General features: G+C 29.6%; 1 protein-coding gene across 1 annotated transcript in view; it reads right to left on the reverse strand.

The window, feature by feature from the left end:
• LOC136982674 (leucine-rich repeat-containing protein 40-like) overlaps positions 1–15497 on the reverse strand; it is a 37037-nt gene extending 21540 nt beyond the window's left edge. The window contains exons 1-4 of the mRNA XM_067279241.1: positions 15180–15497; positions 9550–9740; positions 7185–7258; positions 3613–3742 (exon numbers count right to left, since the gene is read on the reverse strand). Coding sequence (XP_067135342.1) covers positions 3613–3742; positions 7185–7258; positions 9550–9740; positions 15180–15348 — 564 coding nt within the window. The 5' untranslated portion in view covers positions 15349–15497. The remainder of the gene's footprint in view (positions 1–3612; positions 3743–7184; positions 7259–9549; positions 9741–15179) is intronic.
• Positions 15498–18303: the final 2806 nt, after the last annotated feature.

The raw sequence follows: 18303 nt of genomic DNA on the forward strand, positions 1-18303 counted from the left end.
TATTTTTTATTTGATTCCAGAGAAAAATCTGAATATCACTGATCCAAGTTGGCAATGGTTGGCTAATCCCTTGACAATAAACTATTGGTAAATCAATGGTCCTGGACTCACTTTATCTAATTGAATCTTTGACCAAATGAAAACTTGGGGTTGATTGAGACATAAATTCAACAGTCAGCCACTCAGAAAGCACAAAACAGAGAACTTAAAAAATTAGACATAACTAGAATGTAATTTTTGAAAGAATACTGATCTAGTGAAAACAGATTTCGGGATGAGAACTTTTTGTCAATACAGTTTGAATCCTTGCAAAAAAAGAATGTTGTGTCCATAAGACACAAGTTTTTAAAGTTTTTCTCACCAATCCTTCATTCTGATTGATCAATGCTATCCCTTATCACTGTCCAACTAGTCAATCCTTGTCTTCAGGTGACAATTCTAGATCTTTATGCCAGAAGAGGTCAACATCAACATTCAATCTGATGCCAATTAGATAGTATTTACCAAACTATGAAACCTTTTCTCATAACTCAAACCTTTTGTGTTTACCTTTTTGACAGCAAGAATTTAAAATTGTCTCATAAGATATTATTTAATTAAATAATTAAATATTGTGGAGGCAATTATATTTAATTAATTAAATATAGTCTCCACAAGACATTATTGACTTTATCATCTAGTGGAGACATTTTGCTCAGTTTTTTTCATTCAGGAGGTGAGAATTTAACTGCCTGGTCAGACATTCATTAACATTCTAACACAGTTTCAAATTTCATCCAGGACCTGAAAGGACTCCATACCTTTTTTTAAAATGTTGCCACAGGAACAAGATGTGACATTTTAAGTCAGTATCAGGAATTACAAAATGAGTTTCTTCATGACTACTTTTGACAGACAAAATATTCCAGCAAATGACAATGTTTTTATTTTTTCTTTTCTCTTCTTATGCATGTTTGGCCTCAGGTTACTTAAGATGCTGTGTATAGTCACACTGAGGTAAGAGTCATGTATAATAGAAGAATACATGTATTTATATCACATTTATTTATGCAATGAAATTATATAGATCTATTGATTAAATAAGTAAAGGATAATATTGGATAAACTAAAGTTGGATATTTAACAATATAGAATATATGAATATTTAAGAAACAAAATTTACAAATACAAAGCATGTTAATTTCTCACATTTAGGAAATAAATTTTATATACAGGTATTCCTCACTTTACGACCAAGTTCCATTCCAACGACTATGTCGTTAAGCGAGGAACTTGCGCTGGGAATATAGGATCATTGTAAAATTATACAAATTATGCAACAAACTTCAAATTTATTGATAAAAAGACTATTATAGTATGCTATTAGCCTATTATAGTATGTGCAAGCCTATTATAGTACACTTAGTGTACATGTCACCATTTGCCATTGACTGACACTCAAGCTGAAAAGGGAATTCCCTGAATTGCAGGTCGAAACTCAATTGGTTGTAAGTTCGAGTGGTCATTAAGTGGATAGGTCGTAAAGTGAGGAGTACCTGTATAAAAATTACACTATATATATTTTTAGAAAAAATATAATTCTTTTTCATTATTAATGTAAAGCTAGTGGATTCAAGAGAAATATAATTATACAATTTCTCTTAATAGTAATTAATTAATTTTTTTAAGATAAGTTGTGTTATTAAAGAGTTATTTTTCTATGCTTAATAATTACAAATGAAAAATTTTCTCTAAAGAAGAATTCTAATAGTACGTTAGCAGAGGGAAGTGTAGTTAGTTTCTGCTTTTTTTTCTTTTGGAACGGTAGTGTTAATTCCATCATTTCATATCAGTTCTACTTTAATCACAATATAAAGAAATTGATTAGTCATTAGATGCTTGACCATTTTTGATGGTAATGTCAGACAGTCTCTGCTATCTGTGATGTTTTTAGTATCATCTGTGATAGTAGATATTGAATTCCAACTAATGGTTTTCCCTCTTCCTGTCACTTCTATGATCCTTCAAAAGTGACTTACTCATTTTCTGTTCCCCACAAATCAGACAATTGATTTGTGCGAAATTGAGAGAGGCAAAATTGATCATTTTCTGTGTTGCTTTTGATTACTTGCACTATGAAATCCCATTGGTAACAACCCAAACAGGTAGACCAGGTTAGAATTGTGTGAAGTCCAGACTGACAAGAGACATTTTCATTGTGTGAGAATCCAGTCTAATTTGAGTCAGATGTTTCAGTCAAATGAGGGAGTATTTCTTGGTATATTTCTTCCCAAGGGCATATATATATATATTCTAGTGTTGGACAAGTACAGTTTCAATACTATCATCATGTGCATTGCTTTGACAACCATTGTCCTTGAACCCAGAGAGTGCTATGACCCCATCACTTTTCAATGGTGATGTTATAATATTCTCCTATAAATCTGCAACAAGTCAGGCATTAGTCAACCCTTCTCTTGCAGCTAGAGCACCACAGCATGTCAGGACATGCAGTGGTGAATTGAGGGTCAAATATTAGTAGCATACTGGACATTCTAACAGAGATGTTAGAATTGAATTTGAAATTACAGTAAATAAAGTAGTTTGACTCTTGAAGTCTCTTGTAATGTAACTGTTTGATGTTCCTCCATTTCTTTCTCTATCTAAATAAAAAAGAGTTGAATAAGATTGTTCTGAGACCTCATAATTTTATCTCATTTTATCTTAGTTTATAATTCTCCTCCAAGGCTAAAGCCGTGATTTTCCTTCAATACTTTATATCTCCATGTTCTGTAATACATTTATCCTTTCCATTGCACTGATATATTATTTCCTGGTTTTTCTAATGGTGTAGTGTTTAATAACTCTTGTCTTCTCTACTTTCATTACAGCATAATCTGTGCAATGTGAGCAATGACATCACTGGTAATTTAAAAAAAAGTTTCTTGCATAATTTCAATAACTTGTATGTTATACTATTTGCAAAGCACATGGGGATGAAGAGAAACAATTTTCAATCTGGTGTTAAGGTAGTTGATGGAAACAACTTGGGTTTAATTTTATTGTTTAATTACTGATATTTAAATTTTGATGCTGAATAACTATTTTTACTCATAGAATTCTGAATAATTTTTAACTCTAGCCTTAATGTAGTTATAGACAAAGAATATCTGGATGCTTTTCTTTACAAGACAAATTCTGCATTAATAAATTTGCTAAATTGATAGGATCTTTTACTGAGAAGACTGCAGGTAAGTTGTTTTTTTGTGATAGATACTAACTTCAAAAGTATTATTTTGAAAATATATTAGCAAATTAAGGAATGCTATTAATGTACCAGCCTGTGCCTTTATTTATTTCTTGAACAAAAATCATTTAGTATTTTCTTTTTTGTTAAACTAATTTTCCAAGAGTTAAAGAAGAAAGTCAATTCAGTATTTGTAAGGAAACAATTTTTTCAATATTAATTTGAAATAAAATAAAATGGAATTGCTGCTTAACATTGAACTTATTTCTTTTACAATGCACAATAACTTATTAAATAATACATTATTATTTTAGATTCAAAAACTTTACTAACATTAAAAATGAAAATAATTAAAAGTAAATATTTATAATAAAATTATAACTTACCAATTCTTCTAATAAACTAAGATTACTAATGTCATCGGATAATTCTGGTAATTGATTGTGTTGCAAAGAAAGAAACTGTAATTCTTTTAATTCAAATACCGAATAAGGTAAGGATTCCAAACGATTATGGCTAAAAATGAAAAAATATACTAAATTTTATATTGTACAATTATAGCTTAAATTATATATTATTAATATTTTTAAAATATTCTTATGTTCAATTATTTCTTGAAAAACATTACATGAAAATCAATAAATATCTATAAATAATTTCAATAAAAAATTTAAAATTATAGATAGAGACTTAATAGAAAAACAAAAATTAAATAATGAAGTTTTAAATTGAATAACTTTATTTATATTTGTAATAAATTATATTTTATTGTTACTATAAAAATTTCTATTTTAAGAAAATAGATGATGATAAAACTCCAGCAGCAGCATATAAAATAATACCTGATATAAACTTATAAAACAAAACTTTTTATATAAAAATTCCTTTTGTAATTACTTTCACTTTAAAATATTTCAAAATGTTTGTTTTTCTATTAAATGGGAATTATGTTTTTCATTTAATACAAAAATAAGCAGTTTAAAAATATAATTAATTGCATAAATTAGTATTAGATGTTAATATTTGCCATCAAAATACTTCTATAAATTTACTAAATACACTGGTGTGAAAAACAAGCAACAATGTAATTTTTAAGAAGACAGCCATGAAATTGTAGAAAATGACTTGTAGCAATCAGTACAATAAACACCCAACTCAGTAGAAAGGTGATTTGTATTCAGGAAGAAGACATCACAGGTGACGTGAGGGCATGTAGAATGTGTGCAGTAAGTGCATGCAGTGCAAGATTACAATAAGGAGGCTTTGATTCTATACTGTATGCATTCTACTCATTTTTGTGCTAGTATGCTTTTTTTGTCCTTTAAGTACAAAATACTGTCTCTGTATTCTGAATTTCATGTCTCCCAGCTGATTTTTTGCAGAGTTACAGCAACAAAAAGTGTTGCTTAAGTTTTGCACACCAGTGTAATTTTTTCAATAATTGAGAAATTCATTTATTTACTTTTAAAAAAATCATGTAAGAATTTATATAGGGGTTTACAACAAATTCTCTTTAATTATTGTAGAATTAGAGACATAAAGCTAACATTCAAAAGCATTTGCATTGTAGAATTATTGCATTGTACAAAAATTTATTGTAGTAAAAAAAACTAAATTATTTTTTCTCATATATATTTCTAATATTTCTTCATATAATACTTGGAGAATTGTTGTACTTCCACAAATATCATTATCATACTCTATTAAATATGAAAAAACTTTAATTAAATAAATATACTAAAATATGATAATTTTTATATAGGGTGTAAAAATATTAAAAAATAATTGATAATTTCATAGCCACAACATTGGAAAAAATTTCAGTATACACCTATTCCTCTTTTTACATGGTCTATTTTTATGCAATTTTGAAATAATGCAGTTGACAAAAGAAAACTAATTCTTTTTTTATGCACTTGATTTTTTTACACAGAAAATAAGTTTATTTGATAATTTTTAAATTTAACTTTTTGTTAAAATTGTGTTATTGTTAAAAAAGTTACACTTTTTGTTGAAATCAAGAGTTCATTTATCTTTTGTATGCACAGTACAGTACTACATGTACTGTACATCAGAGATGTGGAAGAAAGTAAAAATGTAATTTCTATGTGCTAAGACATATTTTGTATTAGATGGTGCTATGTACTGTTGGTGTGCTTTACATTTTTTTGGTCATAGGTCATGATCTTGTTTGGTCTGCTACATCTGTGTGTGTCACGTTGTCTCCCCTCATTCAGCTTTTATTCATGTTACATCTAACTGTATATTTCTGTACACCGTTAGATTCGTTTATTTGCTTCATTTCTGACAAGAGAATACTTACTGTATGTTGAATTTATGTTTCTTATGCTACCTTGTGTTTACTATATTTAATACAAATGTGACATTCGGAAGTGGTAATTAAATCATTAAATATTTTAATACAATGCCAAATGGGAGAGAAAAGGTCAGGAGATGACAAAGCGAAAAAAACCAAACCCACACACATCTTATTTCTTGAGATTTCTTAACCGATAAGACCGATTAAATGTCTCTCCGATTTAAACAATTATTACTAAGGTTGTAACCTAATACTGGACCTTAGTCACTACTGGCAATTAATTTAGTATGTTTGACAGTTGTTATCTCAATTTTGAAGTAAGGTGAGTAACAATGCCAGATAGAAAGTGTCAATAATTCATCGAAACATCCAATTTCTGACAGCTCATATAAACAATACCTGGACGCAGTTCAAACTTCAAATGCATTACATCATAGATTGCATCAGATTGCTCTCACGCAAAACACGTATAAAAAAAGGATTGCACCCGATCATTGGGGTGGACACCAGTGGACAAACAGCAGACAGCATAGAAGGACATCTGCCCCACCATAATCAACAGCAGACAACTACCGCCTGAAGTTGGAGCTCTACCAGCCAGCTCTCCAGCGACCCACGGACCTCTGATTCTCAACTAGATCCACGATCGGTATGAGACTGTCAAATAGACAGGATCACGAGACATCATCGCTCTCTCTGAGGTATTTTATTAGATATATGTAAACTCTCTCCATGTTTGAGAAAGTAGGGACGCACTTGTGGCATAAGAATTAGAATAGTCGCCGCTTTATATGATTGTTGTTTAATCGCCAGTTTAGTTGCCATATGTAGCCATACTTTGTAACTGAGTGTATCCTAGTTTTAAGTTTACATTAAATTTGTTGTTTTCTTTAACCTGTTGACCTGTTATTTAAGAGATACAGACACCTTATCGACTTACTTGCAACCTCCCCACTCCATTACCTGCCCTCCTATTTAAAAGTCATCCTTTGATGCTGTGAGTGGGATCTATCATCCCATTGCCGGTAAGTGGGGCTTAGAGTTCCCTTCTCTAACCCCCTAGGTTCACACACAAGTATTGTTAAAAATAAATGATGTTAGAATAAAAAAGCTTGTGTTTCTTTTGTAAATTGCTTATTTTTTTGTTCCATTGAAGTTGTGAATCCTATCAAGTAGTTTTCAACAGGATTCATTACTGTATTATTTTATGTGATTTTTGTTTTATGCGGGGTTCTTAGGAACATATCCATCATGCAAAAAAAGGAATAGATGAAATATTAATTACATATTTTTTTTTTTTGTATTTATTTATTAATTGTAAACCAGTATTTGTTCAGTTATTATGATTTATATATATGTATCCTATTGTTAAATAACAAAATAATTAAATAATCATGTTATATTCATGTCATACATGCTAAAATTATTTTATAGAATTTTCACTACACGAGTGAGGTATTGGATAGAATATGAAAATTTTAAAAATTACAAAACTTCTTATCGATTCTAAAGCAATATGCTTTAGAATCGATAAGAAGTTTTGTTATAAAGCTTGAATTCACAATATTTTCTTATAACAAAAATCAAAAACTATATTATTATTTTAATCAATACACAAAAATTTTTTAAATTACATACCTGAGGTTAAGTTTAACAAGATGAATTAAATCTCCTAATGTGTCTGGCAAACTTACAAGTTGATTGTCGTGAAGCTAAATATATAAATTCAGATTATATTTTGAAATTAAAAGTTTACATAAATTATTATTTTTACATTATATTTTACTTAAATTATAAAAAACAAACTGAAAATTTAGCACTTTCCAATCAAATTATAAATATAATTCTACATAGTTTCAACAAGTTCAATAGTTCAATTTACTACATTTGGAAAAATTTCTAAAATATAAAATTAATAGGTCTAATAATTAGTATCTTAAAAACAAAAAGTGATTAATATTCAATTTTTCTATTTTTAATCTATTAATTATCATACAACATAATGCAAATTTGCATACTATATTTGAAGTTTTAATACTAACTAAGAATAAAAAGTAAAATTTTAAATTGATAAACAAAAACGATTATGAAGAAGATTTATATCAATACATGAGATAAATATTTGTATTCTTGTTACTCTACTAATATCATTAATAAAGAAATACAGTGGAACATGGTTAACTTGAATCAGTCAGGAAAAAAAAATTCAAACTTTAAGTTAAAAATTATAATTGCCTTACAGTCCTTATTTCTAACATTATTTATAATTGTCTACATGGACATTACTCATTATTAGGACTTTACACTGGTGTTTAGATTTGACACAAGACTGAGAATTAGTTCAGAAAAAACAAATTTTCTTTATTATATCACCTGTAGTAATTTTCTCTGGTGATATAATAAAGAAAATTTGTATTTTCTGAATTAATTCTCAGTCTTGTGTCAAATCTAAACACCAGTGTAAAGTCCTAATAATGAGTAATGTCCATGTAGACAATTATAAATAATGTTTAAGTTAAAAAGTTTTGAGTTATGAAGGTTTACCTAAAAATCAAGATTTTGTGCATTGGTTTATTTGGTGACCCATAATAAACTAGCCATATAATATTTCTGTTGGTCTTATTATACAGAATTTTTGTGTCAATATAAACTCCTTGGTGTTGTCTAGAAACTCAAAAGTACTTAACTGAATGGTTGGTTGATCAGTCCGTTCCTAAGGGTTTAGTATAAGGATTTTTTTAAATTGCAATATTTTGCAACTAGAATTGATGTTTATTTTTTTATCTTTTTATCACAAACATACTACTATTTATGACTGTTATATTTTTATAGTTTTGCTGCAAAAGATAAATTTTCACATAGAGTTAGACTATAATTTTTTTTTAAAATTAATTTATCAAAAATTATGTCTGCAAGTTGGAAAAATTCATCCGCAATCAAATAAAAAAAAGTGTGTTTAGAGTAAAAAGCAGGTTCAAATGGCAGTTACAGTATCTAGATCACACATGCTGTTTGAAAGCCACCATACCCACCCACCATCACATGACACAATGATTATTTTTAGTCATATGTGGTTCCTACATTTTATAGAAACTTTCTGATTAGTTTATTCAATAGATAAATGTTAATAATTTTATTTAAATTAAAATTCCAGAGAAATTATGAAAATACTGTACCCATTTGATTTAAACAGTTCAATGAATTAGAGTTAACCAGTTTGATTTACCATGTAAATCCCTATGCTAGATGATCAGGCAAAGAAAATGATTGAGTAAACATAACTTCAAGTTAAAAACATATTACATATTACACAAAAACTCAAGCTTAGAACAAATGCTTACAGACATCAATATATCTTTGTTAATGGCTGAAGGTTATGTGCAAATTAAAATTTACATAGAAAATTTTATCATCATCTTTGAAATGTGAAATCTTGAAATTCTGATACATGTGATAACTTTCATTGCAACTAACATAAATTTTTTTATTATGATTACAAGAAATGTTATTGTTTTATTGGCCATACTAGTGTGAGGTTATATAGTTCAAAATTTGTCTTAAAGAACATAACCTGAATTTATGATACTGAGTTATGGAAAATATTGTTGACAGCTCAATTAACAGTTTTTCAGGAATCTAATTTTTAGCAGACATCTATTATAAATTGAACTGTTTTTCTTACACCCAATCCTAAAATTAAAATTATTTCCTTCAGATTATTTTAGATGTTTATATACATATAATATTTACACTATATGCAAACATCTTAAATATAAATTGTTTTCTTAAAAATATTTTAAATGTTGATGTATAAATTAAATTTTGAACTATTGTTTATATTGTTTATAACTATCAATGAATAGAAAATTGTTTACAGTATAAATCATTGTAATTATATTTTTGTCATCATACATATTACAAAATATCAAAATCTTTATCTTAATGTACTGTACATTATAATTTATATAAAATAATATTTATGAAAACAGTAATATTAACTTACATCAAGAACTTTAAGTGCAGTTAAAATTTTTATATCAGGAGATAGGGAAATCAAGCTATTTGATGACAAATTTAACTTTGTTAGATCTACTTGATCCCACCATCTGTCACCATCAGTCTCATCCATAGATAAGGATAATGATTTATTTTCTTCTAAGGTCAATGTATTAATATTCCAAACAACATCAGGCACTATATAATATTTAAAAAATTTTAATAATAATCAAATATATTACTTCAATAAAATACTTACTTTTATTAGAATAATATCACACATTTTAAATATATTACTTAAATATAAAATTCATTTTAAAAAGTAGAAAGTAAATAAACTGAAACAAAATTTAACAAAAATATTTCTTATTATTTAAATAAAATTTTTCACAATACACAACAAAAATTAATTGTTTGAAAACTTAATTATAAGTTTAATTGGTTTCAGTATTTGTTCTATCAATATTGATTTAGTAGTTGTATTGATTTAACATCACTTAGTAACTGATTGATTTTATGTGACTAATACTTAACTTGTTTTATAAAAAATCAACTTTATAAAATCAAAAAGAATAAAAATAAGATATACAACAGCAAATTTTTACCGTTATACATTCTATTTAGACTTTTTCATGAAATCTTTTCTTTTAGTATTATGTATTATACAGTTTATGTATCTTTATTAAAATAAAAATAAACATATTGAAAAATTTAATATTAATTAAATGTAATGTATTTAATTAATATTAAATACACAAATATAAATCATAGGGTTACAGATAAGTCTAGAAATAATTTTGTTAAAACTGACACAAACTTCCATGAAAATGCACTGTCTGCCACCAAGTAATCAGAATGTCTAAGATGAAAACGAATGTATTGAAATTTTTATAATAAAGAAAATGCAGACTAATTTAAATTTTTCTTATAAATTACATTTAGAGTTATATAGCTAAATTTACCTAATTAGAATTTTAAAGTTATATAATTTTGCCAAAATTAAATACTTTAAGATAATTGAATTAACTATTTATACATTTAGATTTATATCTACTGAAAAATAAACTTTAGCTTATTTTATTACTTGTTTTCAAATTATTATTTTCATTTTAAAGTAAATAATTTCAATACTCAAATTATTTGAATTTACTATAGTTTGATTAATACATAAATATATTTCGAATTACATTCATGAACATATTCAAATATAAAAAACACAAATAATCAGAGAGAGACAAAGTAAAATTTAAAATGATTAAAAGTTTCACTTCTTTAAATAAGCAATTGTAATTTTTTTCATTTTATTGATTTGTGTATGTAATGGTTTTAATATTATATGCATTTCTATATATAACTACCTTCTTCTATATGTAATTTCTATATATAATCACTATATTTCTATTCATAACTATTAATAGATGAAATTCACTGTAACTCATATATTTTAGCTTAGAAAATCTACCATTGAATATGCATCAATTTTCTCATTTTGAGCAAATATTATATTAAAACAATAACTAGATTATTTAAATTACTTAAACAAATAACTATTGTATGGTATAAAGATTCTAGTTTAAACAAAGTTATTGGCAAAATTATTAATTATAATATAGTTTTTGTTTGATAGTAATAATAAAATATATCAAAACTTGAATAAATATCAAAAATATTTATAATATAATTATAGCAATTTCATTATTTTTGTTTTAATCTTAACTAAATTACTGTATTTTAAAATATTATTAAATACTGTAATTAGAAAAACTTATAATAATGTTAAATTTATATTAAAAATACTATTCTTGTATACATTACAATTAAATATAAAAGAATCCAAAGAAAATTTAGCTCAAGGTCAGTTTCTATAAATTGGAACATGTAATATTTAAAAGTTTGAAGAAAAAAATGGAAAATTTACTAAGCTAAAACAAATGAACACAATATCTTTATTAATTTAATATCAGCTACATATAGAAATGCATATAACATCAAAACCATTACAATTACATATCAATTAATTTAAAAATTACATGTAGAAGTGAATATTTTAATAATTTTTAAATATATTTAATTTATGTATAGTTTTAACATCAAACATTTTTTATATTTTACAACAGAATTAAAATTCTTTTCCAAATTTATAATAAATTTGAAAAGTTAATTTACTAGAAATTCAAATTTTTATATTATTTATACTAATTTAATAGTTATTACAAAAAGATTATCCTTGTAATAATTAATTTGTCCTACTGTAATACAGTAAGACAAATACAGTGATCTCGCAATTAACATGTTTATCGAATTAATGCAGTTTATAAAATGATAATAAGTTTAAAGTAATGCAAGTAAAAATTCAACTAATGCAATGTTATTTTTAAGGTTAAATTCATATTTTTATACCACCAAAATATATTCAGTAAACGGCTGAAATGACAATGCAAGAATAAAAATCAGAATTGCCATTTGAGTGAAGTTATTGCCAAATTTTCCCAAACTAATCATTTAAAAAATCATTCAGCTGTAGAAAAAATTGATTGTCACAGCCAAATGGTTTGTCTGAATTTTGGGGAACTATCATCTTTTGACAATTTTTATAATAAATAAGTTGATATTTATAATTCATAAGACTAAGTAAAAATTAGGCTTAAGGTGTAAATTCCAAATTTTTTATTGCACAAGGCAATGTCATGATTTTTAGAAAATCAAATTTTCAAATTCATTAATTTTGATGATAATTTACACTTTCTTAAACCTGTTACTGGCGTGTAACGCATATAAGATATACAGCCAGTGACAAATGTTTTCAAACTATCATGTAGTTCTTCCTCAGGTCAACTAGCTTATGAATGCTTCTGAACAGAGTGTATGGAATTCAACTAGATCAAATGTCATTTCAACGAAGTCAGTCCTCCCTGACATGCGCAGTTGTGTGCTGGAGGAGGTAGCTGTGGGTTGGCATCTAGTAGGGACTGCCAGGCCAGTGATAGACTCAGCTCCTCCTTTCGGTTGACGCACATGGCTACCTGGCCAGCTCTATAGATGGCTATGGTTTCTAGCCACCTAAGATGTTCCTGGTGGGGTGTGTTGACAATGATTGCAGCTTTATCAAACTGCGACTCAACTTCAGGAGCGGATGCATACGTAGCAAGGGCAGTAGTGAGCCGTCCATGTTGGATATCCGCTCGATGTTTCCTTATATGGGTATTTAAGGAATGCTTGTAGACCCTATGTATAATAAGTTCTTGCCCCACCTGTTGTCTCTAATCAGGATGGAATAGATACTGGGAAGTCTGGTGCAATCCGGGGGGTCTTTTTCATTTCGTAGGATATTGAAAATCATGGGACATCTCCTGTATGCTACTTGTATCTTATGTTTGTTGACTATCTGTTTATGCACTGCTTTAAGATACGGGTTAAACGTGATAGGAACATGTGTCAAACCATTGGGCTCTAAGTAGGCATTATCATTTGCGGTGAAGGCATGCTTCAAGTGTTGGTATCGCTCGACCAAGTGGCATGTCAGAGTCGGGTACCCATGCTCGGTTGCTATCTTCCTAATTTGGGCTAACTCAGTCATTAGGGCTTGCTTGGTTGATGAATATGAAAATGCCCTTCTGACTAGAGCATTAAAAGCTGCTGCCTTGTATGAGAACGGGTCGCATGAATCGACTGGTATGTATGTAGGAGCAGCAGACGGTTTGTGGTATACTGATGTGTGGATGTTAGGTCCTAATATTTTAATGCCAATGTCAAAAAAATGGACCTCTTCCATGCTAGCCTGCTCCATTCCTACCGTCAAACCAAAAGGGTTGTTGTTGATGGCTTGCACAAAGAACACCATGTCAGGAACCTCCCTCCACACGATGAAAATGTCGTCAATGTATCTTTTATAGACCAAAATGTTAGGGAGGAAAGGTGGGAGGACCTTGTGTTTGAGCTGCCTGATGACCATTTCACAAAGGTCCCCGGACAAGGTACACTGGGCTACCCATTGGTACTCCTCTCCTCTGCCGGTAAACAGTACCGTCAAATGTAAAAACAGAGTTGTAACATATGAGATGGGCCACTTCTAGTATTTGTTGGTATAGCATTCAGTGTTGAACTGCATTAAATAAAAAAATCTCTAAAGGAGCAGAAGGCTGAAGGGAGCTCCACCGAAGGGTATATAGACTTAAAGTCCAAGACTGTCATAAATTGTGGCACGATTTATGACAGTCCGGTGCAAACCAGAAGTTCATATATAGTCAATTGGGATCTCCTGCTCCTAAGGTTTCCATATCTGGTCTTGGATTTCATCTATCTAATTCTGTTCTCAAGATTACGGAAAGACAGATGAACGAATGGACAGACAACAGTGGGAATTTATAGGTCTACAATTTTTTACAAAATGCAGCCCAATTAATAAATAATTAAAGATGGAAAAATGAAATTTACTAAAAGCTTATAATTGTGTTATTAATGATAAAGTATCAGTCTCATTTATTATGAACTATAAATACTAATTGTTATACATAAAATTACTTTCATTTTATGTGAATCAGCTTGCATATTAATGGAAATATAAGCAGTAATTGCAAACATTAAAAAAATTGTAAACCAGATTTTCTTTGTAAATAAATCAATTATAACTATTTCCAATTCCATCTTAGGCAATAAATTAATAAATCAATACAATTTACTTCTAGGTATCATTAATCCTTTTTTTAATTCATAATTTTAAAAAAATTTGAAAAAACATACATAAGTAAACTTTTAGTAGCAATATCTTAAATTTAAATAAAATATTAAATAAAACATTATTATTTATTACTAACTATTAATTAGTTGAAAAACATTTTCAGATTCAAATTCAATTCCCTACTTTATAACATCTCAAAAATTGTGTTTTTATGTAATAAATAATTACATTATTTTATAGAAGGCTGTTTAAAGTACAGCTTACTACAAATGAAAACAGGATAATTTGATAAATGATTTACAAAAAGAATTTTCTTTTCAGATATTCAAAAAATACTTGTTTAAGAAACTTACAACACAATATTTTTCTAAAACGATAAATGAAATTAAGAGAAATTAAGATTAATTATTAAAATGTATATCAAAATGAGCCGATGCTGATATGCATTGCAGTAGTTAATAGCAAGGTTGCAACCGAAGTTTTCATCTCTAAAATGTGAACATCGAACGTCAAGCACCGCTTACAAGATAGCAGTGCTCGACATTCGACGTTCATGTTTTAGAGATGAAAACTCCGGCTGCAACCTTGCTAATGCTAAATCTTCATCTTCACCAATTAAATATTTTTAATATGTAACAATTAATACAAACATTCAATCAGTAAGCTGTACAGCTCTGTTAAAGTCCCAACCGCGTCATTCGGACCTAGAACTGCACCGATTTATTTATGTATGTAACATTGATACCAATCAATAAATGAATATAAAATAGCAATAAAAATTAATTTATAGTTTAAAACTAAATTCAAATTATTAATAAATATAGATAAGATGTATCGGAATCAGTAGGTGTTACTTTTAGTTAATTTACCTATATACAAATATGTAAAAAGTTATCTAAAAGTAACTCCTACCGTAGATTTTTATATTTACATTTAAAAACCTTCAAATATGCTTTTACCTTCGATCATTCCTCTGTTAGTCAAATTAAGCTGCCCGCTTTTCCTCGCTTGTTTAATAATTTGGATATGAACAGTTTGTTCTTTGCTTTGAGGATGGAAACAAGCGCTAACATTTTCAGCTTTCGATCTGTTCCGTCCGAAGGATTTTCTTCTCGGAATACTCGACATCTTGTACGATTTACGTTTATAAAAAACTTTATTACACTTTATATTATCATACCACCATCATTCAAAAAAGTATAATATAGGTTAATATAGCAAAACAAACGACGATCAAGGATGGCGCGGTATTGAACTTGTTACTGTTTAGCACGCCATAACGAACAGTGTTGCCACGCCGATTTGCTTGCCATCGATTCCTTAGGCAATTTTGGGTAGATCGACTTTTTGTGGCAGAAAGGGGGTTGCACATAAACAATAACATGTTTTTTCCCGTCATTTATTTTATTATAAACTATAAAACAATAAAAAACAAAAATCTAACACAAAAAACTTACGTAAAAAAATAATAATTTACTTATTAAGTAGGTACATTTTGTCTTATTTTTCTAACAAAACATTATTTTTTATTTTTCGGATATTAATAATAATAATTATTCAATTCATTTGTATGTTTTTAACACTGTTTGTTATTTTTGAAATTAAATTATCTTTTACAGGAAATTCGTAACAGTAATTTTTTCCAACTAATTGTTTAGTGAGAAGTAAGCCAGTGATTGTTTCAGAGCTCAGTTTATTTCTTTGTTTCGTTTTATACAGATTTATTGACGGAAATATTCTTTCCACATTAGCTGAAGAATGAGGCAGACACAAGATATTCTCAACAAAACGAGACAACACTGGAAAAGCAAGTTTCATCGCCCAGAGTAATAGTTTTAATATTTCGCCAGAAAACTTGCACATCATTGCTAAACGACTGTATTTCTTGATTAGTCTCCATTCGGAATCTAAATTTGAAGCTCGCGATCAGTTATGCGATTAGGAAATAACAAGGCGGTAATTATATGCATAATCCCACTTTTAACAGCGGTTGGGTTCAAAAAACTAAAATTTTATAGAGTTGTTTTTAAGATGAAATCTAACAGAAATTTGGGTGCAACCTTTAATGTAAAAATCCAAACGACGTAGTCGAAAAAATGTAGTGTGTTCATCTGTAAGGTTCAGTTGCGTCATTAAAGCGACGACTTTTTCTCTAAAATACATGTTTTCTATAGCTTAATAATTTCTTGGATTTTTAAAATCAATACAGTGGTGCCTCATATAACATACTTAATCCGTTCCAGGTGCACGTCCGTTAAGTGAAACGTCCGTTATACGAAACGCATTTTCCCATAGAAATACATGTTAAAACATCTAATTCGTTCCGCAGCATAAAATAACCGTACTGTATCATGAAAAAAATGAACATGGGGTGCGTTCTTTTATTCCTCCGCGTAACTCTGCGCGAGCGACATCCGTTTAAAAATTCCTGCGGAACGCGTTCCTAAATTCCGGTGGGAGTGCGCGCCGTCGAACGGCAAAAACGGCCGCTTGTAGCAGTAGTTTACCGTGGAAAGCAACATGGCGTCCTCCATGGCTCAGATAGTTTTGTTTCCGGGTCTATTATGTGGTTTTATGAATGAAAATTTAGAAATTGTGAAAGCGCGAGTTAGTGCACGCGGTGATGTAAGTGTCTTTACGAATTTTTTTTCGAGGCTATTTTGAATGCTCTTTCAACAGATAATCCATTTTATGGTTAAATTTTACAATTGGGACCCTTCTTTTGCCTTTAAAAGCTCATATTTTAGAATTATAGATTCCTCCATCGCGATACTATCGATAGTGCGGGCGCCGCCATCTTTCTTTCTTTCACTGTCGTTCCTAAATGCCTACAAACAGCAGCGCACTCCCGTAGTAGCGGAGACGCAGAGCGACCGCTATTAAAGAACGCGCCCCATGGAGCAGTCACCAATTATGCCGAAAAGTCCGTTGTTCGCAGCAAGTCCGTTGCTCGAGTCACGTAACGGCCAAACAGAAAGTCCGTTGTTCGCAGCGTCTGTTATTCGAGGCGTACGTTATACGAGGCACCACTGTACTTTGGATTGGAGTGGTTGTTAAATAATTTCTTTCAAGGAAGCAATCATAAATTGTTTTCAAACCAAGGCAAACATTGTCGTACAAAACATGCAATTTTGAGGACTCGGATTGCATACCTATAGAGAGGTTTCAAGGTCGCGTGTCACGTGATAAAACACACGTTTGCTCCGCCCATTCGCCATTTTTGTGGTAGTTTTCGCTCGCTTACCTTGCACGTAGTCTGTTATTCGACGTCTTTTTTTAGTTTAAACGTACAAAAATACTGCAGTTCTATTATCATGGATTAAGTTAAAAAAGATTCTTTTCTTGCAAGATATTCTAGCAGTCTAACAGGACGAGATGCAGCTCTGTACGAAGAGAAAATTTCGTTATGTCAAGGCGATCCATACGAAGCCAGTTTATCAGACTTCGTCGTATATCAAGAGTTGTGGATCGACGGCCGGATGGCCGAGCGGTAAAGGTGGCAGCCTACCGCTCTGGGGGACCCGGGATCGAATCCGAACGGGTCGAATAATCCCCAGGAATTTTTCGGGGGGTGGTCCGTTCGGATATGTCGGGCCCCGTCCCTCACCACCCGGTCGCCCCATTGTGGGCCTGGCCGAACCCATAATGGGCCTACTAAAAGAGGCCCTCTTAGTGCCCACAGGGCGGAAAGAGTTAAAAAAAAAGAAAAAAAAAAGAGTTGTGGCCGAAAGTAGAATTCGGTGACATTATAAACTATTTGGTTTTTACAACAAATTTCTACACCTTGTCACAAATGAAAGCTTATAAATCTTTAGAGGCCCATAACTATTTAACAAGTGGCTGGGTTTCTCCTGATATAAAAGTAAGAGTAATTAATAACAGCGAAGTAATATTGCTTGGAAAGATGTGTTTTCTTTTGTTTGTTTAAACTCGTGTTTTTACGTATTTCTTAAGTAAGAATTTTTGTCTGAAAGTAAAAGTCTAATTAAAAACAGCCGTGGAAATTTTTTAATTCAAATTGTTCAGTACCTTTATTTTCTAGTTGAAACTAGCATATAATAAGTCTACTTGCTTTTCGTTTTA

The sequence above is a fragment of the Centruroides vittatus genome, unplaced genomic scaffold (genome assembly GCF_030686945.1).
Source record: "Centruroides vittatus isolate TY-2023 unplaced genomic scaffold, ASM3068694v2 contig_862, whole genome shotgun sequence".
NCBI classification, from domain to species: domain Eukaryota; kingdom Metazoa; phylum Arthropoda; class Arachnida; order Scorpiones; family Buthidae; genus Centruroides; species Centruroides vittatus.